Below are 23,132 nucleotides of genomic sequence, written 5' to 3' on the forward strand. Positions count from 1 at the left end.
GCAATAAGTCGTGTGTAGTGTGGGTTGTGTTGTGAAGATGGAGATCCAGACGGAGTGGAAAATTTCAGTAACTAAGTAACGGAAAGAAGCGAGAACGTCGTCACTGCCCTTTTGTGGATATGACTCTCAACAAAAAAAGGGTTCGGCTCTCCTAGGAATATTCGGCGCCAGAACGGACGGAATTGGCTTTCAAAGGTGAATTATTCAAAAATGATGCAAAATTCCGGTGTTTGTCGATTGTTCTTCGGGTATTGTATATATGATGTATAACCGAGAAGCAAACTTTTCTTTACTGATTTGTCAGGAGCAGAATCTTTGAATTGGGGGCAAACACGGCGAACGAACCAGTGAAGATTTCAGCTCAAATATGACGCAACTCAAATCTCCGAATTAAATCCTAAATATCGAGGAAAGAAACAGAAGATGATGCAGGTCTGGCGATCCGTACAGTCGTGGGTCCTGAAAGTGCAAGACAGAAACAGATATCAATGTCGAAGTGAAGGAGTCCAGCGCTTGGTAATCCCTCGAAATTCGCAAAAAAAAAAAGTCTTTCGTTCTAGAACACCAAAGAAGTCTATATGCCAACAAGCAACGGGACAATCAAACAAGTCTTTGAAGTTCTAGTCAGCAGGCAATGGGTGAAAATGAGCAGGAAGGAGGAGAGAGAAATGGCCAACAGCAGCAGGACCGCCGACCTTTTCAATGATTTCTCTCCTTTCAGATAACGCCGCTGGGTGGCCCAAGTTCAGACAACAGGGTAGCTCATGCTATCTGTGCTGATTGCCATAGTCACGATCCACTCTGGAAGCCAAAGGGCACTCCGACTCCACGCCAAAGCAGACGAGCCCACAGTTCGAACCATCGGGACCAGGATGACGGATCCGGGAAATATGCTGGATTGCCATAAATACCGGCCAATATGCAGCAAGGACCCCTGGGTTGTACTCCATAAGGTTGTTTCTGGCGGTTGTTGAGGTCGCCCTCACGCTCCGGGCCCAGAGAAAGAGACTTGATGGTCCAGTCCGTGGGGGTGGAAAGGTACAAACAACGTCGCAACCACGAGGCGGTGTGCTTGCCATGTACAACGACAGTCGGTGTACTCCGTCAAATCCATACCACTCCCAACAAGTACCTTCTAGAGAGGGAGCTACTATGCACGAACGGCGCCCTGAAAGGGAATCTGCAGCTGGTTGTGGAGTGGTTTTGTGAAGATGCATCTGCTCAAGGAGTAATTACGGAAAATGAACCAGTCGAGGCAGCAATAATTGCACAGTTTACGTGGTATTGCCATTCTCGAATGCCGTGCAGGAAGCTCGAGAGCTGAGACAATTCGGGGTACATTGTTCGCATCCATGTTTTCTGCTGGTCACAAGCGCCTCGCCGCACAGGATATCAAACGGACCACTATTGAAAATCCAATGTCCCAGCTCAGCGCAGACAAGGTCAATGGTTTCTGTTACTAAAAGGAGCTGTGAATTGAAATGGGAGGTCGATTTTGGGTGTTGTAGCCGGTGACGAGACGAGATACCCTGGTGTCGGGGAGATTACGTGGGTGTGCTGCCATGGAAATCTTGGGACGCCGGTGGGATTATTTGGGGATGTTTGCAATATCAAACAGCCAACGAGCGATGCTCGGAGCGCCATGTGTTGCCCACAATTCAGATTGCTGCTGCGTTGCCAGACTTGCAGTGTATCAAACATATGGGCCATCTTTTGGATGATCGTCACTGTGCTTGAGACGATCCTACAAACTTTTCTTTGGCAACGTTCCTTGCGAAAAGATGGGGCAGATATCTCGCTCCCACCGGTGTCCGATGAAAGCATCCAGACGGCCTGGAAAACTCTCAACCACGAATTCTATTCACTATCTCCGAAGGCCTCGCTCTCCATCATCCAATGGATAAAACGGTGAGTTGTGTTTTCAAAGCTCTAGTATCTAGATGTCTTGATCAATAATCAAAGCAGCCGGTTCACGGTGCGCACAGAATCCGATTTGATGGCTCTCACGAAGCTAGGACAGGCACAATAATTATATCAGCGGTGAGAAACACGGGCGAAACGCACAGCGGATAATGCATGCATCGAGCAAGCGCAGAGATGGATGCTGCAGAAGCTATCATCTGATATCTGTGGATGTCGGTATTGCACTTTCTTTTGCTGTGGGGGGTCGTCAAAAACTAACATTGTACTCCGACCATGGTGTATAATTTTTGCAAGCCGGATCACTTTGACGCCTCTTCGATGCATGTTAAACGCTGCCGAGTCAAGATGTTCATCGGCTAGAGGCCCATTCTCATGCACCTGGCAGCTGCAGTAAAGGGTCTCGCTCGGTTAGCGGACACGATCCTTGTTCTAGAAGAATTAAATCTTCTTCGGCCACGCTTCTTTTAACTCCGCTGTTCTTTTCTTTCCTCTTTGGGCCGCTTTCAAGCCTTTTTCAGGAGTCTTGAAGCTTAGCGACAAGTGTTACATGACCAAGCGAAGCCACGCGGGCAGTTCTTGGGTTCGGGTAAGGCATGTTTTGGGTCAAGAAGAAATTTTTAGTCTTGACTCGTGATGCCGTTTCTAATTTCTCGTCAAAGCTGCCTTCACGCTGGAAGGGAAATTCCCATTTTGGAACGCAACATTCGTTTTCTCAAGAATTTGAAATTTCATGCTACAGAGAATTGTGATTCTCTTTCGATTTAACAGTAACTGTATGCCACAAAGGGTCAAGGTAAGGCCGCCTTCTAATCACAGCTGCTATGGAATTCAGCTGGAGTCAAGACAAGCAGCCGAAGAACAACAAAATCAAAATCTATATCTTCGGGTATCACAGTTGTGAAATATTTAGGTGTGCTTCAATATGTCCCAGCTTCGTCTCAAAAACTTTTATGCAAAGAGCATAATATGCTCATGATTAAATGACTTTTTCCCAAAATGGAACTCGTTTGGCAACAAAACCAAAGGTGCCATTGTATCAAGCGGTATTAATTTTACAATATTACTACAGAAGAATTATTGTATACCAGTAAGCTTTCTTCTTCCATTGCTGCATTTGATATTTGATGAGTGTAACGCTTATGGTAGGATTTCATCATCTCTTCGCAGGTGCCTTTAGACTCGGATTTAAACTCGGATTCATCTTCTGCTAAACTGAGCAGTATAATTACAGCGCCAATAAGTGCTGCAAGCAATTCCAAAAGGTGTCTAAATGCATGGAATTGGTTTTTTATGAAGCTCCCAGAATGGACTATTGTCCTTAGAGCAGTTATAATTCTGAAATACTTGCAACATTTTAAAGCTAGCACCGTTTCAAAACATTCGTCTGGGCAGAGTTTTATTCTTTCTGCAGTCATTGTCTCACTTCAAAGTGGGTATTCATTGTGTTTCTTTTGCAGACGCAGGGCGGTTTGGAAAGATATAGAATCGTGTTAGGCTATCGAGTATGAAGAATTAACCGAGTAACCTTAGCGATAATCATGGATGAGAATTGATGTGTATAGTGATATGAGTCACCTACAGTTTGAAGTATATGAAAATGAGACATGAAAAGGTTCAAAGACGAGTTTCTTTGAGCTGAATTAGCATCTATTGACTCACTTCATAGTGAAGCGGGATGTGCAAAATCATGGATACTCTCATAATAGGTTGAGTTCTTATGTAGTGTTCAGTGAAGGTTCCATTACAGATGTGATGCCAAATTCCATCCCGATTATGAATTGAACCACTTCCTTGCACTCTACTCCGAAAACCACTTTTTAAAATTACATCTTCGCTGAACCCAGCCTTATCAGCTCAACAATAAAATCTTCACAGTCCCATATCTTTCAATACTCATAACTCACACCTTTCCCGGCCTCAACATAGGCGTACTCACAGCATCCGGATCCATGAATTCCCTCTTAGCAACCCACCCAAACTTCTCATACAACGCCGCCCCCATCTTACTCCCATCCAAATAGATGTCCAGTCCCTCTTCATCCGCCTTCTTGACCCCCCATTCCAGTAACCTAGAACCAACGCCCATTTGACGGAAATCGGGATGGGTTGCTAGGATTTCCAGAACTATGTGGATGAGGTTAGTAAGGGGGAAAGGGGGGACGAGGAAATGGTAAGATTACAGTAATGCTTCCGACCAGCCATAACAACCTCATGCTGTCTCATCATCGGCTCCATAAACTCATTTCCAAACCCCTCACGAGTAACACCCTCACACAAACTCCCTCCATCACCAATCCACCGCTCTTCCCACGTCGTAACGCCATTCCTTTTCCTTCCCTCCTCATTTTCCCTCACTTCCCCCTCCTCTAAAAACCACCGCGCAAACCCCACAACCCTCCCCTCCCCATCCTTACACACCCAAAAGCTCGTCCCACCTCCATCCTCCCCCTCTATATTCCGTAGCATACTGGCCGCGATCCAAGATTTAACAATGGGTGTGTCCGGGAAGATGTGCAGGAGGTTGAAAGAGGCGTACCATACCTCTATTATACCTGGGAGGTCGGGGGGAGTGGCGGGGGAGATGGTGAGTGTTGGGTTGGCCATGTTTTGGGGTTTGGGGATGGGGGAAGATGGGAGGAGGAATGGGGAGGAATGGGGCATAGGTTGGAGGTGATATGGTTTGAGTCTTGGCCTATCCCCCGAGTGGATCGAGTAAGCAGACTTCGGATGGATGTTCAAAGCCTACCTCCGTAGACGGTATGTAAGCATGACCAGAACGAACATACGAAGAAAGAGAAACGATTAGCCATTCAAGAGTGGGGTAAGCGCCATAGATTTAAGCTAGGAACGTATTTGTGTAGGCTACTGAAAGTGGTAGCATAATAGATGAGACAAAATTTATTTGCTTTGGCAGATGATGTTAGTGGTGTTTTCATGTATTTGTCGCTTCGAAGAGAGTGTTTATTGGGCTTAAGCTTTGTGGCGAGGGAAATGCTGTTGGTTAAGAGACGCAGGGTCTTGCAGAAACTTAAATGTACATACGCCTTACGCAAGCCATGCATAGAGGTGTAAGGTTTGCCTCGTTTTGTCATATGCATAGTGTTCATCTTGGCACGATTCGCCAACGTGAGGTTCCAGGTAACGGGTCATCAGTTACCAATTATGAGAAGGTAATCCGGACGAGGAACTCGTAAAAGCCTTGGATTTTCTCTCCTAACTTTAATAGATATCTATTATACATAACACATGGCCTTGGGTATGCCTATCTGCGCCTCTAAAATGTCAAATTCCAATGCCCAGCAAATTCGAACGCCGACGCCAGCTCTTCAGTATTACGTTCGTTCGTCTCTTCGTGTCATCGATACTCCAATTTAAGACGCGTTCACGGAGCTGAGAAGATCAGTCATGTACATTGTCTGTTAAATTGTTAGTTCAGACATCCAAAGGAGACAGTACAGGGGACATACCAAAGCTTTGTTGTGAGCCATGACTTCATACAATCGAGGTTCCACTGGTTTGAATAACTTATCCACGAAAGAAACACCGCCCAGTTTAACGACATTCTGCTCTGCATCTGTTTTGGAGAGATTGCGGGCCAGATTCCGAAGGACCAAGACAGCGCTCAAAGGAATACCAGCAGCTTGGTGTTGCTCATCAGCGGCGGTTTGCTGCCAATGGAAAGGCTGTCTGACGCCAGGTATCACATAAGAAAGCTTCATTCTCCTTGACTGAGATCCTTGCTGGTTTGTTGGCTTCGCTGTAGGAAGATGAAGCTTAATATGTGAAGCTAGCTGGACTAGTTTCGTCGCTGGTGATTGGTGAAATCGATTGCAATCACCCCAGTAGCAAGCGTAACTATTCTCTTGATTTGCGAACTTCCCGTCAGCCAAGGGAGAGGCACGAAGATGAGTCTGCATGATGTGGCGAAACATCTCATTGGGGCTCATGAAAAATTCGCCGCAAGGTACGACAGCACCAGTATGTGAATGAACGTTCCATAAACATTTGTGGTAAGGCTCTCCCTGAAAATCAACTGGAACACTTCTCATTCTAATGCCTTTGATTACGAACTTTGGCTCTTCACCAGGTCGGGTCTGTACTTGGGCCGTAGCTTTGTCAACAAATGTCGAACTGACATTTTTGATGAAATCGGCAGCTGGGAGGATAGAACGTCCAGTTTCCTGCACAGTAGGAATGAAACATTCTTGATAGGCTGCCCACAACTTAATTTGGGTAATTGCCTGTTGTGGATCCTCCTCAAACAGGCAGCGCAGCCATTGAGAGCTTCGGTCTGGCTCTTCTAATCTGAGGAGCTGCGTGAGAAGTTCTCTGGGAAGTCGCGCAAGATCGTCGGGAGCAGGTTCTCGTCCATCTGGTACACGCCCAATCTCCTTGACAACGTCCTTAGCTCCGTGTGTTAGGAGACGAGTGAGCTGGTTCACGAGTGGTTCCACCTGTACATTAGTGGTAAGGAAATCAACATTGTCGACAACAGCGGTGTATTGATACAAGAAATCCAGACAAGCATGAACCATTTCCTCATCATTTAGAATTGTCCAATCCATAATGTTTTGTACCGCAGCTTTAGGAACACCTCTTAGAAGATTGTTTTCTTCGAGGTCCATGGAAATTCTACCAATAGCACGTAGCGATGTCAAGATTGCGCCGCGATCCTGGGATTGTAGTTGTGCCAGAAGAGAGATATAGAGTGGGTCGTTCTCCTCAAAATGAAGGTATCGCGTGAGTTGTTCCGCAATATCCAGAGCGTAGTGCTTTAACTCAATGACACTTTCTAGATTTGGAAGATTGAGGGCAATGCTGAGGAAGTCTCGCAGTGGGGCCATCTCTGATACGTATTGTGCATTTTCTTCCAGCATGACCATGTTTCGCATCGTCAGAGCAGCCTCAATGACCTGCAGCAAGGCATCACTGAACTCAGCAGGTTGGATGTTGTCGTCCACATCCAACTTCGTGAGGCGAGCAATGCGTTCTAGAATATTTGGTGTACCTTCCGCCCCGTCAAGAACATTGCTGCTGAACATAGTCCCATCTTCAGTGTATGAGATTTGCCAATCGACTTGATAGAACAGCGAGCTAACTTCCAGCATTTTTTCAATCAGTGCTTCCGCCAAACCTGCGAAAGACTCGAAACGGTATTTATCACCTCTTTCCATGGATATCTTGACGAGATGGTGTAGAGCATAATCTTGCTCCGATGCGATGCCAGATTTTAACGCGCAAAGACATCGGACATATATGTTTGGACCATCGAAACCAGCTGTAACCTGTTAGTAACCACAAAAATAAGTATATATGGGAGGCTCATCTACATCCTGGTAGCATAATGCCTCGGTTGGCTGGAGGAACAGGTCTTCCATTCGCGTTAAGACTGGCGATCTTTGCTTTTAATCGGCGAGCATATTCTTGTGGGTTATTACTAGGCGTGATAACTGGTCTGAGGGTCAGAGGCATTTGAGGGCGAGGTTCGTAGTTTGCGACGGCGAGCGACATGTTGTCGATATTTGAGGAGGGGTTGTAAGAGGTGGATGCGCCGCGAGGCTGTTGATTTGGCTGGCTCGAATGTTGTGGTGTTGATGTGTGGGAGTTGTTGGAAGTTATATGTCTACTTTGTCGGGAGGACTGAGTGTCTGGTTGGAACAAGATCCTTTGCTATGTTAGCACCGAATCACCAACAACCATTGCCGGGTGAATACTGACCTTTGCGGAGGCGCTTGTCGCAATCCTCTTGTCACTCTACCTCCAGATCCTGGAGTTTCCTCGCTGCCATTGCGCTCCCCACGCGCAGGCGTCCCATCATCACCAGACGCTTCTGAATGGTCATTCATATCTTTGCGCGGCTTGTAATTCTCCATTGTACGAGTGAGAAGCGCTCCCCCCTTCGCAGTCTGATATTCGAGAATTTCCTTTGGCGGCGGTTCCTTTCCGTGGACGGTAGATATTTCATACGCAGCGAGGTTCTTGTAGTATACGGTCTTCAAACTGAAGGCCAGGGCGGGAAGGTTCAGTGTTCCCAGATTAAAATCCTGTCCCAATTTGCGCCAAGCGAGTTTCTCGTCGCTGACCTTATCGTAACCTCCCCTTTCCATCACCATGGTATAGAGCTTGAAGAGATCAATCGAACGACTTCCTACTCTAGGCTCGCGAATGAACTCCGTCCCTCGTTTCTCATGATATTCGGCAAGTTTCTCAATAAAGGCATTATATTCGGGGGTATATTCAATTGAAGAGGACAACGAATCGGGATGAGGAGAAGGCGCCATCTTTGCACCGATCCTGTTGCTGTCAGAACTCGCATGCGCCGTGTATTCAGAGATTAGAGAAGTTAGCTATTTTGTGAGACGCGCTCGTACAGATGCGATCGCGACGGGCTTGGAAGGTTTCCTGCCATGCGTGTTAGGCCAAAATCGCACGGCGCCGGACATACGTTCTCCCGACATCTCTCCTCCCATCGAAGAATCTTTTGGTAGGTACAAGACTTATGTCTAATAGGGACATCGATCCCTTGCTCACCAGCCTTTGAAACGAGACAATGTCTAACAATTTACATCGAGTGCCTTGGAACCAACTGGACGGTGATCGCCGAGGGTTTTAACTACATCCCTAGGGAAGTTCGAGTTTGTCAACCGTCACCAGCCTCATGTCATGTCTTCAGTAACTTCGGAAACTTCAAGCCATCCCTCCGAATGAGAACGGATTTTTCGCCTAAGTTCAAATTTCACGTGTACGAGATTCCTGGTTATCTGCTTTCGGTATTGGTATACTTACGGTGTTGTTATTATAACTTAAATAGGTTATACTTTAAGGAACAACAAGTTATGATATATTTATCTCTACATACATAGATAGAACTAACCCACGATGATTACGCTCTTCTGTAGATCATCACTCTATTCGTCTCCGTACTTTCCCAACGCCTATCAATTACTAGGTTTCGAACTATATGTCAAACGGAATGCCTCGACTGGCCTTATTAACATGGATTTGGCTTAGTTTTGCCGTTGTACATTCTATTCCATACGCCTATGCGATTGAGGAGCGACAAACATGGGTTTGGTTTGATAGATACCATAGAGCTTTCCCGAATTTGAAAATTGATGGTCATTGCGATAACACCCAAGTGTTGATACTTCAAAGAGCGTGGGAAGAGTCAAAGCTACTTGCAAAGGCGCAAACGGGAAATGTTAGTGGCTACGACTACGACCTAGTTCATAAAACATGGTTAGGCCAGGACTGGAACAGAACTGGCAAGCCCCTGTTGGCATACTATATCAACCATCGGACACGATCTATTGCGAAGAACTTTGAGCAGCTTAAACGGCTGTACGACGGTATAATAGCGGGAACCCAGTGGATCTATTGGTGGTGCCACGACCCTGGCGCCCACTGCCAGGCTAATAAAAAGGACTACTCCACTATAGCGGAGTCCTGGATCGACAAGAGTTCTGGGATACGCGAAATCTATCATACTGTATGGTGTCCGCTGTTTTTTGAGCAAGAGACACTAGAAAACCAGATTACGAGAACCAAAAACAACATAGCAGACCAGGTCATTCTAGACAATTTCGAATTGAATTCGGCGGTAACTATGTATCACGAAACCTTTCACTACGATAACCTAGTGGGCTATCCGTCGATTAAGGACACCGTATTTTATGCAGACCAATGCTACCAACTAGCAAAAGTAATAGGCACGGAAAAGGCTTATGTAAATGCGGACTCGTATACTGTGGACGCACTCGCCATCTATATCCAACAGAAATTCCAGCTTAGTAGTCCGCCTCTTCCGAGATTCGTGATCGAGGGAACCAAACCACCAGATCTCAAAAAATGGGAATAGTTGGGTAAGGTGAAGACTGTCGGGAGCTCAGTTATCGCCTCAATCGATTGGAATGAAACTTGTTTATGTGAAACCAATTCGACCGATCTTAAAGATATTCCAGGATTAGAGACGGGTGGGTTATACTGCCTTACCTAACAAGTTCGTTCTACAGATGGTTTACACTTCCGTTGATGGAATTACCTACCACGGAGCATGGGATACTACTAACTTCCCATGGCTGAGGGCAAGATAATTATACAGGTATAGACTGTACATAGTCATCGATTTAATTACGAGCTCGAGAATACCTATAGTAGCATTCATATCTCACAAGATCACCATTTACCACCATTTGCTTTAGTAAGTGCTGTCATGCTCCATGTTGACAAGAGCGCCGAAAAGTACGAGACATTGTACACGAGATAACGAACTTCCAGAAGACATGTATATCATGCTTTTCCATCCCTACCCTCACATTTCCACTAATCCTCGCCGTGGATGGGATGGGCGATTATTATTTGGGCTTTCACAACATTCTGGTTGCTTGCTTCTTCCGTGCAAAACCACAGTAAGGGGAAAGAGTAGGGAAGGTTTCTAGCGTCAGCTCAAACACTCCGGCAGAGCGTCGAAAAGGGCAATAACTACTCTTTTGGCTCCAAATACCTTAATGTTTTTGGGAAGTCGACGCGTGCGTCTCGAACCTTCTCTTGCCGTCATGAGTATAGACATGGGGCTATTTGTTTACATCACCCAAGTCGCTCCTTCCTCAACTGTTCAGAAACACCCGCTCTAGTTCGTTTCCCCATCCGCACGTGAGTCCTCAGATGATTTTCCTCCATCTTCTCTCGCGTCCAGTTTTCTTCTTTCTTCATCATCACTCATGTCATCTCATCTATCGTACCACTTCCTATCTTAGTACCGCCAATGCGGTGCAGGAACGCGTATTGTAGCACTTACTGTTTTGATGCTTAAGGACGGTATTCAATACCCAATATTTTGATCCCTCCAATTAACTATTGTACGGATTAACGCTGTTCTTACCCTTCCACTCACCCAATTACTTTCTGTTGTTCTATTCAGCCATTAGTTTTGTACCAGTCATGTCTCAACTATTCTCTCAAGCCCTTTCGGAAACCCAGTCACAAAATCCGACTCAAACTCACGGCCGTCATCCGTCCTCGACAACCATTTCCCTGACGAAGTTTTCCCACGCGACCTGCGCGCCTGGAGCACGCACTTTTACTTGGACACACATTGGGCAGAGGGATGACTTGGCCCTTACATTTTGCGGTGCGCGTCTTATTGATCACCATGGCAATCTCGCTGATCGCTTCTTGATGAAGATCAACGCCGGTGCCGAGTTACTGGTAGAGTTTCCCGTCCCAAATATCTTCGCAACTTGTACTTATATTCGCATAGGAAACTCAAGACTTGGGAGACCTTGTCAGTCACCTGAGAGACTTTGATCAGTCCTCTGGAGCTGAACCTCCAGTCCAAGTTGTCGTTAAATGTCCATTCTTGGCTATGAGATATCCCAAGAACCACACAAGTGTACGTCTACCGACCGATATCCACTGGAATCTCCAACGAAACATTTTAGTTGACCGTCACATTGTGTAGGTTCGTCGAGTTCAGATCAAGTTCAAGAATGAGTCTGACTATCACGTTGCGTTGAACGTTCTCAAAGATCTTGGCTTGCCTATCTCTGACAACGTGCCTCCTCGTGTAGTCGTTACTCCGGCTCCATCCACGGTATCCTCGACTTCTACTTTTAGCTCAGGCACTCTCAGAGATTCGATCAGCAGACCGTCTTCAGCTATGCCGAGCCTTGGTTCATCGTTCGGGCTTCCGCTACAGTCTCCAGCTGTCCCAGGGTTCACAAACGCTCCCCTATTCCCCAACCAGTCCACAGCTCCTTCGTCAACTCCATTCAGCGAAATGCGTCAACAGGCATCTGTTGTGATGAGACCAGCTTCAACATCCGCTCTTGGCCCAACGCAGTCTCTTTATTTTCCTCAAATGTATAGAGAGGTAAGCTTTCGCGCGGTGGCCACTGAAGCCTGTTGATTTGGCGTGGCAACAAATGTCATTGACTGACCTTCTTCCCCAGATTCGTCCTCTGTCTGTTCCCGGTGGACCTGACACAATGTCGAGAACGATGTCAGCGTCTCCATTTTTCAACAAGGACGATTTTGGAGGTATGGGTGGGATTACAGAAGATCCATTCAGTCAGAAGCAAGACCGTTCAGCTTCACTCGAGTTCACAATTCCGCCAAAGCGTAAACTGCCCTTTTCCACAACACCGATTCTTCCACCGAAGGTGTCGCCTGTAAAAGAAACCATACTTGCGCCAAAGCCTCAACCACGTGCTTCGACCCCAACACACAAGCCGGTGAAAAAGAGAGTTGCCAGTCGGAAACCACCTCCTACGATGAAGGCATTAGTCGCAGAAAAGGAATCTTCTCCAGTCGCCAACAAAGACACAACAGTAGCTGCGCTTCCAGATTCAGAGACCCCCAAATTACAGCCCAAGACTGCTCCAGCGAAAAAACGAGTCACAGCATCTACACGGCCCCCCTCTGTTAGTAAACGCTCGAAGATGGTAGATTGCGCAACTCAAACTCAAACACTGTCGGGATGTGATCATACTGCTCTTCAAAGAACCACCTCTTGCGAAAGCGATCCCGGTCTTACCACTTCGGAAGCTCCTACTCCTCCATCACCAGAATCACCCCCTGAAAATTACCTCAATGCGATAGACACATTCGTGGCAAAGTGCAAAGGTCGTCCGGCACCAAAAGAGCTCTGGCAATCACCGGGATATGAGGACGCCAGTCAAGGAGAGCGTGATGTTTTGCTGAGTGATTACATTTGCGACAATCTGGACAATGAAGGGTTTATCAAGCTCTGCGAGGATACTGAACGGGCCTGGCGACGGATTGGGCTCGGAATGTGAGGAAATATTATTACTTATGCTAAGCCGGAATACCAACAAACTGACGAATTACGAAGTTACGAATCATCTAATAGCGCTTATCAAATCATTGCTCAGCTACCTGGCTTCCATTACAGCTTTATTTTTAGCTAGTTCTACTTTATACTGTATCCAAAATTAGAACTCATGTAACTAAGATTCAAATTCGAAAATGAAAGATTTAGGTACTACTGTTCTTCATCTTTGTACAATGACTTGTTGCTGAACTCATTATACAGAGGGGACTTAATGCACTCTATCTTGTGGACTTTTCGGTCAGTAGAGTTTTGGATCGTATTGATTTTTTGAATTAGAGGATCGAAAGGTTTATCAGTGTTCCTTCGTGAATCTGTTTTGATTTATTAACCAGATCAGAATGAAGATCATTGTTGTAGCCCGAGTATTATATCTTTTTCTAGATGTGGACGAGCATATGAGTTTTATAAAAGTTCAGGGTAGGAAACAACTTTGGCAGATCTCTCTTCTATTGTTACACGCTACCTCTAAATCACACATACTTTCAATCAATATTTTCCAGAGCCACAATTCATGCCTTACTCTCCTTCTCCACCACCTTATCCTCTGGCGAAAACTTCATGCTGATGCTGTTCACACAATGTCTCTCGTCAGTCGGCGTCGCATACCCCTCGCCCTTGAACACATGTCCCAAGTGACCGCCACAATTCGAACACACGATTTCCGTTCTTGACATGCCTAAGGTGCTATCCGTGTGACGTGTTACGGCACCGGGGATGTTATCGAAATATGCGGGCCATCCACAACCAGATTTGAATTTGTGATTGGCTTTGTAGAGAGGGGCGTCGCAGCCAGCGCAAGTGTAGACACCGGTCTCGGGCATGTGTTTGTCGTATTTTCCTACGTAGGGAGCTTCTGTGCCTTGTTTTCTGAGGACGCGGAATTGCTCTATGAAATTGTTAGCTTGCGTGTATTGTGTAGATGGAAGTTGGTAAGTACCTTTGCTGAGGACGGCTTGCCACTCATCATCGGTCTTTTGGACTGGATAAGACATCTTTTGAGAACTGTTTGTGCTGAAGAAACTTCCGAGGAAGGGGATGGTCGGCATAGACTTGAGGAGAACGCCTCTGGGAAATGGTTGAAGGGATTTGAAGGGGATTTGGGTGCTAGCTCTGTTGGTGTAGTTGCTTATTGCGTAGAAGGTGCGGACGATGGAGGGGAATGTTGGGATGCGCATAGGGAAGTCAACTTGATATAGTTTTGGTAGCAAGGACTTTGGGAGGCTGTGGAAACTCGAGGATGGAATTGGTTTGGAATATTTAAGTGGCACAGTCAAAGATGTAGAGTATTTGAAATATATTCCTCAAAGTACATCTCAATTCCACCCCACGACAAATCATCGACGTCAGTTACTTAACCCCTGCACGTCCGCTTTGTCCCGCACCGGATCGTCTAAGCCACCCCGCTGAGTCGCTACACCCACACCCTGAAACGGACACTTCATGTGGAATCAGGACGCCATATTCGTGAATACCATACACAACAAGCGACAGATTGTTCATTTCGGGATATACGATCGCAACTGAAAGATTCCTCATTACATTGAACCGCTGATTACATATTTCGAAGATCACAATGTCGCGCAGAGCGCCGAATCCTGCCGCAGAGCGCGCTGCTCAAAATACTCAGACCCTTAAGAGTCTTGTGAAGTTGGAAGGGAATAAGACTTGCGCTGATTGCAAGAGGAATAAGCGTTAGTTGTGCTCCTCATTTGGTTTGTTTTATATAGGAAGACTAACGAAATGTCACCGGGCAGATCCAAGATGGGCGAGTTGGAATTTGGGCATATTTATTTGCATTCGGTGTTCTGGGATTCATCGTGGGATGGGAACACATATCAGCAGAGTGAAATCTGTAGACTTGGATGCCTGGACCGATGAGCAATTGCAGAGTGTATTGAAATGGGGGAACGCAAGAGCGAACATATATTGGGAAGCAAAACTGGCTCCTGGACATGTGCCATCCGAGTCCAAGATCGAGAATTTCATTCGGACAAAGTACGAGTCAAAGAGATGGGTCGCAGATGGACCAATTCCAGACCCTTCAACTTTGAACGCGGAGGGAGATGATGATGTGCCTCTAAGTTTGGTGAAAGAGAAACAAGCGATCGAGCGCTCGACTTCGCAGAGATCAGCAGCGGGGGGACCTTCGCAGATTAGAAGAGCACCTCAACCGGATCTGTTTGCGGATGATAATGCTCCACCAAGAGCGAGTAGCGCAGCAGCAGCCGTGTCAAGACCAGGACCGCCACCAAAGGCAGAACCAGCTCCGCCAAAGCAATCCAAACCAGCAGAGTCGTTACTCGGATTAGATTTCTTTGGAACAGAAGCTCCTCCTCCAAACCGTCCAGCAAGCGCAGCATCAACACCAGGCACCCAATCTCGACCAGACCTTAAGCAATCTATTTTATCACTTTATGCATCCGCTCCTCGACCTCAGCCACCACCTCAACAACAATCGCATAACTCATCTGGATCATTTGGTGGAATGCAATCAGGTATGGGAGGCATGCAGCAGTCGCAACAATCCCCACCGGCCCAGAAGTCTTCCTTTGGCGGGATGAATGATGCTTTTAGCAGCTTAAGCTTCTCCAACCCAACCTCACCCGGCTTTCAGCAAGCCCAACCACAACAACAGAAACCATCAGCGTTCTCAAACCTAGGCAACCTTTCAAGTCATCAAAGAGGGCCATCGCAAACATCGCCGCGTGGAAACTTGAGTGGAGGCGGCTTTTTTGATACCAAACCAACGCCACAACCACCACAACAGCCACCTCAACCATCCAGAGGCTTTAGCTCTTCGAGTGGATTCGGAGCATTCGACTCTGCACCTTCTCCCGCTGCTCCTGCCGTATCATCAAGCTCCGGCTTGGGTGATCTTTTCGATTTCTCTACCCCCGCCTCTCCGCCAGCCCCTCCTAAGCCATCGGTGGTCTCCCCTCCCGCACAGCAATCTGTTTTCAACCTCTCGCAACCCGCAGCGCCTCCAAAACCAGCAGTGCCAGCTCCAATGCCAGCAATGGGTGGAGGCTGGGGAAATGATGATGCCTGGGGATCGAATGATGCATGGAGTTCAACTAAGAGCCCTACCACAACAACATCTGTAGCAGCACCACAAGCTTCATCTGGAAGCCTTGGGTGGGGTTCCAGTGGCACTTCCCTAGCGAACCAAAGTATTGTACCTGGTGGGGGAGGTACCTTCAACCCAACCACTTCCGCAGCACCACCTAAAGTAAGTGCTGATGAAGATTTTGGAGGATGGAGCAGCGCACCAGCACCAGCCCCAGCAGCTAGCAACACGCAAAGTAAGCCAGCAGCTGGGTTTGGTGCGAGTGAGGATCTGTTTTCAAATGTTTGGGGATAAAAACTGTAGCTCGGTTGAAAATTATAGAAGTTGATGCTTGGATGAGTCCATAGCATTGATAGTACCTTTGAAACGATAATAGAATACTGAACCAACATACTTAGCACATTCAAATCTGTATGCACCCATTTCTTTGCAATATAGTTGTGACTTTCAAACATGCTGCTTTCCCCTTATTTCCTAGCTGATTCCCTTGACGCCGATGCTATGCCCAAATGTTGTAAACCCATATACAGTACAGTTTCCTCCTTGAACTAAGGTATTCTTTACACTCCGTAGCGAAGTGTCTGGACTAAGTCTCGGGTTACGAAGAGTGTCCTCGTCCTTATACAAACAATCCCCATAAGAACCAAAGTGCTAAAATAACTGCGATTATTATGCCAGACAACTTGAACACAGCGACTTTATTCCCGCTCGCTGCCATTCTTCCCAATCTTCCGGCAGAACCTTTGAGACTTGTGCCCATAGAGGAGAATGTGTCGGACTAGTAAAAGCGATTAGTAGTTGATCATTTACCCAGTTTCATGTACAGCTGTCCTCCACACATCTTCTAGGACTCGAAGTAGGATACGCACTGTATTATCGATTACATCTTGCTGGCGAGCATTGTCATAGATATCTATCGTTACCCCCCTCAACGCTGTGACCTTCGCAGATAAATCAGAAAGGCGGGAGTTGTTCTGGCGTTCGCGCTCATAGGCGTCTGACATTTTGACTTGGGGCTCGTAGAGCGTGAGCTTCTCGATGGGGTACGTAGTCGTGTGCGAACGAGATACGTGGTTTGGGAGGCTGAGTAGGAGAGCTCGTCGAACGTGGAGAAGGGGGGATGAGTGGAGGTCGAGAAGGTGGTGTTTCGAAGACGCTTTGGTCTACGAGGGCGCACTGATCCTGTCGCTTTTGCACTTCGATTTCGGGCTGGGCGCTGGCTTTCAGCGGAATACAGGTATGCAGCTATTCAGATTGTAATTTGGAGTGGTCGGCGCAAAGATGCCGGTGTTGTTCATTGGGAGAGAGAACCATACGGAGTTTGACAACCTGGAAAGGCCCCGGATCCGCGATTCACAGACGCCACAAGGGGGCTTGATAAGGCCGAGGAAACGAACATCGTCATCCGTCAGCCGGCGCATCATCCAAAGGTTCGTATTTCTGTGCCTCCATAACATCTCTTGTCAACATTGCTGCCGGCGCTGTCGCATGCTAAGAGTACATTACTAGCTGTCTTCTTCTACGATTAACGACCGAACTATCGCATTATCACTATTCGAAGGACAGCACGGCAACTCGAAGGCGAGGAATCCCGGAAGGAAATAGGCAGGACGCGCAACCAAGTCAAGAGCTTAAGCACACTCCCGAGAATACCTCGAATTACACGAACTCGAGCGTATCAACACAACATCATTAAAATGGGTCTACATAATCCTCTTCCGTCTTCAATGGCGTGTAAGTCACTTCCGAAATGTCTGGGGAAGATGTCGAGAGCACGAAAACTAACAGAATTACCCCGCTGCAGCCGAGTGCAAGAAATGTGGAAAGATTCTCACTTCTTTTGTTGATCCTCGCCAGGCCTTTTCTCCAGATAAAGTCATTCCTCCAAACATTTTAGCAAATGCAAAGGTATGTTCTTTCGTTTCTCTCGTTGCCTATTCCCATCTTTGCGACCTTGAGCCAAGCTTCGGTTACTGACGCCGAGATTGTAGGGCCTCGCTATTCTCACAGTTATCAAAGCTGGATTCCTCGGATCCGCGCGATACGGAAATGGAGTCGTTGTAGCGAGACTTTCGGATGGGACATGGAGTGCCCCTTCTGCGATAGGAACTGGTGGTGCTGGATTTGGTGGACAAATCGGGTTCGAACTTACGGATTTTGTGTTTATTCTTAACGATGCGGCGGCGGTACGGACATTCTCGCAACAAGGATCGCTTACACTTGGTGCGAATGTGTCGATAGCAGCAGGTCCAGTAGGGCGCAATGGAGAGGCGGCAGGAGCAGCGAGTCTGAAGGGTGTCGCTGGTATCTTCAGTTATTCGAAAACGAAGGGGTTGTTTGCTGGTGTAAGTTTGGAAGGGAGTGCTATTATTGAGAGAAGAGATGCGAACGAGAAATTGTATGGACAGCGATTTACAGCGGCACAACTTTTGGGGGGCGCGGTCCGACCTCCTCCAGCGGCGGATCCTCTTATGGCTGTATTAAACTCGCGGATATTCGCTGGAGTTGCGGGTAATTCTGATGGGCTCTACAACGAATCTCCGATTTATGATGAGACTCATGACGATGTGGTCTGGGAAGGTCGAAGAGGGAGCGCGATGGGACAAGGAGTTACTCGAGATCGCACAGGCAGTATGGGACAGGGTAGAGGGGCACCAGACGATTACGTTTACAGCGACAAGCCGAAACGTGCGAATACCTGGGCAGACGATATCTATGACAGACCTTCGAATGGACCGTCGCGATCGAGTACCTTCAACGCAGGCCGTTCACAAAGAGGGTTTGACGACGACTATAACTTTACAGACTCACCCGTCAGTCCTGGAGGAACCAAGAAAATTGGTCCAGGGAGACCAGCAGCGCCAAAACCACTGTTCAGAAGCAAGACTGGTGATTTGAAACAGGATGAAGCGGTTGCGCTGTTTACTTTTGATGCGGATCAGCCTGGGGACCTGGGCTTCAAGAAGGGTGATATTATCAGAGTTACTAAGAAGACTGATAGTGCCAATGATTGGTGGTATGTATTTCTACTTAGTAATTATCGATAGATGGATGCTAACTTGATAATAGGACGGGCATCATCGGGACAAGGACGGGAATATTCCCAAGTAATTATGTTGAGATGAAGAAATAAGGACTTTACATACTTGGAATCTAGCACGATGTTATGCTTCTTTCGATTGTTCTGTTCTCGCAGCATAGATCTCGTTGCATAGACTCGATGTTTCATGCGATGTGTTTGCGAAAGACGTACGACAGCAATGGATCTCACGCACACTGCTGAGGTACTCTTCCTTGGACTGTGAGTGGCGGGTTAGTTGTAGTATAGGGTTTAGGGATTTGACGCTCTCGCTGGGCGTTTTTGGGAGTAAGGTTATTTTATTTGGTTTACGGGGAGTGAAGAGCGGAAGAGGTCGAGGTTAGAGATAGCGATGCTTTCAAAAATGGGATCTTGGATGTCTTTTCTTAGTCCTCTTTCTTCCTGTGATGGTGTGGATAGGGATTTTTGACAATAACGTTATATTGGGTTTTTATTTTCAACACACCTAAGGGTTGGAGTCAGTAGCAAGACTCTGTTCTTCGCATCGTCATCTCAAGTCAACCATGTTTATACTCTCCCCATAGCTGCTGTTATTTATTTTTGAGCAAAACGTCGTTATTCTGTAATTGTTACACATCAATCCTCGACTCCCGTCTCAGACCCATTTTCTTTACTGTGCAGCACAATACCGATGACAGATGGGAAAGGGTTGTTTGGTAGTTGGAAAGAGAATCGTATGTAAGATTTTGATTAAGGCTTGGGACTGGTGGGGAAAGGGTGTTCTGAGAGATAGAGACAACTTGGATGATTAGGGAGGGGAGGTTTGGAGGAGCAGTAGTGGAAATAGGAACATAAAAATCCGTATCATCCGCTACTTACCCTGCAATGAGGGATTGACAACGAGAAATGGGCACTTACAACAAACTCTCAGATTCAAATTCCATCTCACTTTCACCTAAAATTTATCAGTTAGTCCTATAGTCACTAGCCTGCTACTGCCTTAAATTCAATCTTATCATTTAAATAGTGGTACACAAAGACCCCATCAGTTTTCCTAATAATACGAAGCGTTTTGTGATATTGTCTACCTCCGTTTCCCTCACATTGCCTTCTAACCGCTTGAGCGTTTCTATATATCCTTATTAAGTTTTTCCTCTTAATTGTATCTTCTACTGAGGTAAGAATGCTCTCAGATAAACCTAGCAAATTGGGAACTATAGCGTGTCTTGTTTGGTTACTAAACGACTTGCAATTTTGAAGTCCTCGACGGATCCGGTTTCGCTACTTCTCGGCTCGCTTAACCCCTTTTATTTTACTAAATAACTTTGAGGTAGCTTAACATCTTATAGACTGTCTTCCAATTATCTAAGTACAAGAGATCACTTAATCGTCTTGCTTTCGATTGTTTGTTTGCTAATCTAGGCGTAGAGCGATTAGGTTTGACTTAGGTCCATTATTTGTGAAATTGTAAGTAAGAGGTCGAGTTGAGAATCAGAAGCTTCTAAGTGATGCTTAAGGTCTTATTTTTTACACTCTTTTCTGACCAGAATCTATAGCCGCTTTACCTATTTGGGTACATAAAAAGTGGAAACATTATGTTATCTCACGCGAAACAACACTACTTTATAACAGTACTGTTACCACAAAAGTGACAACGCCCTTTTAAGAAAGAAACAAGCAAATATCAAGATGACAGAAAGGTTGGGGTATCAAATCTTCTAATATAACAACGCTATCAACATCATGTATCCTCTAAGCATCCTCATCCTCCACCTCCTCCATCTGCACCCCTTTCGAACCCGCTTGACTCTTTCCACTATCACCCCTAGGCAAATACCCTTCCCTCTCTAATCTATCCGCCTCCTCAGGCTCAACCAACCCTCCAACTCCTTTACTCTTATCCATCTTCGCCCTTACCGTCGCCGGTATAAACGCTACCGCCTCCTTCCTCAAATCCCTCAACGCAGGCTTAGCCTCATAAACCGTCTTCGTCTCCTCCACAACCCTCGGTTTCTCCTCCACACTTCTATCTGGAAATCTCCTAGCATTGTCCCCAAGCGGCATCGAATTCGCACTCGTCCCCGAATTCCTATCTCCAGAGACTTTATCAGGATTTTGCGCCTGCCACCGCTCCCGACGTTTCTGATACCATTTATCTAACACCTCTTTCGGAAAAGGCGGCGGTGTGTCGCGTGGCATAGGTATACGTTTCGTTTCCTCGTCTACCTCGCTGTCGTCTGAGCTCTCATCTCTCCTCCGCTTTCCTAACACCGCGCCATCCCGTCCTCCCCTGTCACCACTAAACTCGCCTCTGCCAAATTTCGGCGCTTTATCACCTAAGGCCTCTCGCGCTTTCTTTACTGCTTTGAGCTCTTTCTCAAGACCTTCGAGAAGTGTCTTCTCATGCGAGGTAAGCTTTCCGCCGGAGGATTCGAGGGCTCGGAGTTCGTCAAGTTGTTTTTGGAGGCGGTCGGGGTTGCGTTTTGCGAGACGTTCGGTGCGGGATGCTTGGACGGCTGCTTTGCCTGAGGAGAAAGGTTGTCAGTAATTGGAGTTTAGTCTATTGAAATGAAGTGGAGAGATACCTTTCTTGATTTCTTTGGCTTTCTCTTTCTTGCGCTGAGCTTGTGCTGGGTTGACGGATCTTTCTTTGGGCATTTTTGGCTCAAATTGTTTCGTCAGATGATCAGCTAGTTTCGATTTGACTATTCTCCTGAGCTGCAGAATAAAAATTGGAAACCTGTACGACGGGTAGATAATTGGCAATGTACAACCATAGCTCTCAAATAATGACTTCCATTGCCAAGACATATTCTGCCAATTTGGTTCTGGGCGGTGTAAGAGATACGCAGTACGCTCACCGAGGGGTCGCCGAGGATCGAAGAGGGGTAAAGTCAAGATGATAGTATTTGGAGATGGAGAGCTCGAGGGCTATACTGCTAAATCTCTGTGTCTATAATAATCCAAACGCCGTCTAAGAATGAAAAAGTAGGAGATTAAACGGAAAGCTCTGCTATTTGAACAGCAGCAACATCTACCGCGTCTTTCCCTTTCACCTCTTCCACTTCATCCTCTTTACAGCTGGCCCACATTCTGAATATTTCATCGGTAATCTTCTTAGTCTCGTCCTCAGAAGTCGGTAACCGATGTCCAATTGGAAATTCTAGCTTTTTTGAAATTTCGGTGTCGAAATATTCGTTGAACAACTTGCGGCTGGAGTCCCTCCACGGGTCCTCTTCTCCCACTACGTGCAATGTAGGTATGGTGATTCTGCGAACCTTATCCTCTTCCTTGATTTCACACATAGGCGGGGCGATGGCGTTGCACATAACTCCAAATTTGAAATCCCATCCACTTTCCGCACCTTTCATCATCTGTTCCCATATCAAGCCAGCCCCTAGCTTTGCACCTTGACTGAACCCCATAAATCCCACGACTTTTCCGAGATTGCCTGCTTTTCGTTCTGATTCGAGAAATTCCAGTGCGCTCTCAACCCGTGCTTTAGTCGGCGGTGGCAGAACATTATCGTCCTTTCCAGGTCTGAACCATCGGTGGAACGGCCCACAGCCGTCGAACACTGGTAATATTCCCGCGCCGGCCGAGGTGGTCAAAGGTCCTTCGACGAAAATAAGTTTAAACGTATCGCAAAGAAGTCTCTGGATTCGCATTGCTTGAATGTTGTAGACTGGAAGAGTGTTAATTTTGATGCGTAGAGTCTAGGAAAATAAGCCTACCTGTGGTGTTGGCACCTCCTCCATGGAGACATAATATAACGGGAAGTGGTGTCGCTGGCTCTTTCATTGGCGCAAGACCAGGTTTGAGATAAGAAGGAAATTCAGACATCTTGCGTCGGACGTCTCTGTCAGCGCAGATGTGAGTATTTCAGAGTTCGGTAACGTAGAGAAGATGTTTCGAGCCAGTGTTGCTGAAGGAGACTATTGAAATAAGAAGTTCCGCAGTAATTGCGCTGGAATTCGACAATCGACGATGAAAGTTGAGTAACGAAGCAGTAGTATCTCGAGCTTTGTCACGTCGAAATTTTGGTAAGAAGGATCTCGCACGTGTGTTTGGAAGGATCACAATCTGACATGATTCTATCCTGGTCACTATGTATACTTACCGTTAAGGCCTTAAGCAAGATCTAATCGAGATCGCGATAAGCTTGATTGTACATACGTACGAGAAGAGGCTGATATGCGATTTTAGTATTTCTTCTATGAAGAATTGTGAGAAATGTCCCGGGTTCGACG

The 23,132-nt window shown here is 46.6% G+C and overlaps 10 protein-coding genes across 10 annotated transcripts; 4 read left to right on the forward strand and 6 right to left on the reverse strand.

Moving 5' to 3' along the window:
- Positions 1-3,823: 3,823 nt before the first annotated feature.
- Positions 3,824-4,527, reverse strand: GLAREA_01416 (Acyl-CoA N-acyltransferases (Nat); the record flags this gene model as incomplete). Its single annotated transcript, XM_008088632.1, has 2 exons — positions 3,824-4,047; positions 4,104-4,527. The coding sequence occupies 2 exons, from the start codon at positions 4,525-4,527 to the stop codon at positions 3,824-3,826; spliced, it is 648 nt and encodes a 215-aa protein (XP_008086823.1).
- A 767-nt stretch (positions 4,528-5,294) lies between these two features.
- GLAREA_01417 (ARID-like protein) lies at positions 5,295-8,204 on the reverse strand (the record flags this gene model as incomplete). The annotated part of the gene is made up of 4 exons (XM_008088633.1): positions 5,295-5,339; positions 5,391-7,201; positions 7,254-7,588; positions 7,642-8,204. 4 exons carry the CDS (start codon positions 8,202-8,204, stop codon positions 5,295-5,297), a joined length of 2,754 nt encoding a protein of 917 aa, XP_008086824.1.
- Positions 8,205-8,896: 692 nt separating this feature from the next.
- On the forward strand, positions 8,897-9,781 carry GLAREA_01418 (Metalloproteases (zincins), catalytic; the record flags this gene model as incomplete). Its single annotated transcript, XM_008088634.1, has 1 exon — positions 8,897-9,781. One exon carries the CDS (start codon positions 8,897-8,899, stop codon positions 9,779-9,781), a length of 885 nt encoding a protein of 294 aa, XP_008086825.1.
- A 1,082-nt stretch (positions 9,782-10,863) lies between these two features.
- GLAREA_01419 (uncharacterized protein) lies at positions 10,864-12,719 on the forward strand (the record flags this gene model as incomplete). The annotated part of the gene is made up of 4 exons (XM_008088635.1): positions 10,864-11,130; positions 11,183-11,314; positions 11,384-11,794; positions 11,874-12,719. The coding sequence occupies 4 exons, from the start codon at positions 10,864-10,866 to the stop codon at positions 12,717-12,719; spliced, it is 1,656 nt and encodes a 551-aa protein (XP_008086826.1).
- Positions 12,720-13,284: 565 nt separating this feature from the next.
- On the reverse strand, positions 13,285-13,950 carry GLAREA_01420 (Mss4-like protein; the record flags this gene model as incomplete). Its single annotated transcript, XM_008088636.1, has 2 exons — positions 13,285-13,661; positions 13,713-13,950. The coding sequence occupies 2 exons, from the start codon at positions 13,948-13,950 to the stop codon at positions 13,285-13,287; spliced, it is 615 nt and encodes a 204-aa protein (XP_008086827.1).
- A 398-nt stretch (positions 13,951-14,348) lies between these two features.
- On the forward strand, positions 14,349-16,136 carry GLAREA_01421 (ArfGap/RecO-like zinc finger; the record flags this gene model as incomplete). Its single annotated transcript, XM_008088637.1, has 2 exons — positions 14,349-14,466; positions 14,530-16,136. 2 exons carry the CDS (start codon positions 14,349-14,351, stop codon positions 16,134-16,136), a joined length of 1,725 nt encoding a protein of 574 aa, XP_008086828.1.
- Positions 16,137-16,461: 325 nt separating this feature from the next.
- GLAREA_01422 (uncharacterized protein) lies at positions 16,462-16,846 on the reverse strand (the record flags this gene model as incomplete). The annotated part of the gene is made up of 2 exons (XM_008088638.1): positions 16,462-16,620; positions 16,712-16,846. The coding sequence occupies 2 exons, from the start codon at positions 16,844-16,846 to the stop codon at positions 16,462-16,464; spliced, it is 294 nt and encodes a 97-aa protein (XP_008086829.1).
- Positions 16,847-17,539: 693 nt separating this feature from the next.
- Positions 17,540-18,975, forward strand: GLAREA_01423 (SH3-domain-containing protein; the record flags this gene model as incomplete). The annotated part of the gene is made up of 4 exons (XM_008088639.1): positions 17,540-17,576; positions 17,647-17,750; positions 17,834-18,858; positions 18,912-18,975. 4 exons carry the CDS (start codon positions 17,540-17,542, stop codon positions 18,973-18,975), a joined length of 1,230 nt encoding a protein of 409 aa, XP_008086830.1.
- A 1,659-nt stretch (positions 18,976-20,634) lies between these two features.
- GLAREA_01424 (uncharacterized protein) lies at positions 20,635-21,540 on the reverse strand (the record flags this gene model as incomplete). Its single annotated transcript, XM_008088640.1, has 2 exons — positions 20,635-21,407; positions 21,468-21,540. 2 exons carry the CDS (start codon positions 21,538-21,540, stop codon positions 20,635-20,637), a joined length of 846 nt encoding a protein of 281 aa, XP_008086831.1.
- A 338-nt stretch (positions 21,541-21,878) lies between these two features.
- Positions 21,879-22,725, reverse strand: GLAREA_01425 (alpha/beta-Hydrolase; the record flags this gene model as incomplete). The annotated part of the gene is made up of 2 exons (XM_008088641.1): positions 21,879-22,567; positions 22,617-22,725. 2 exons carry the CDS (start codon positions 22,723-22,725, stop codon positions 21,879-21,881), a joined length of 798 nt encoding a protein of 265 aa, XP_008086832.1.
- Between the last annotated feature and the right edge of the window lie 407 nt (positions 22,726-23,132).

Source organism: Glarea lozoyensis, assembly GCF_000409485.1.
Source record: "Glarea lozoyensis ATCC 20868 chromosome Unknown GLAREA7, whole genome shotgun sequence".
Classification (NCBI taxonomy): Eukaryota; Fungi; Ascomycota; class Leotiomycetes; order Helotiales; family Helotiaceae; genus Glarea; species Glarea lozoyensis.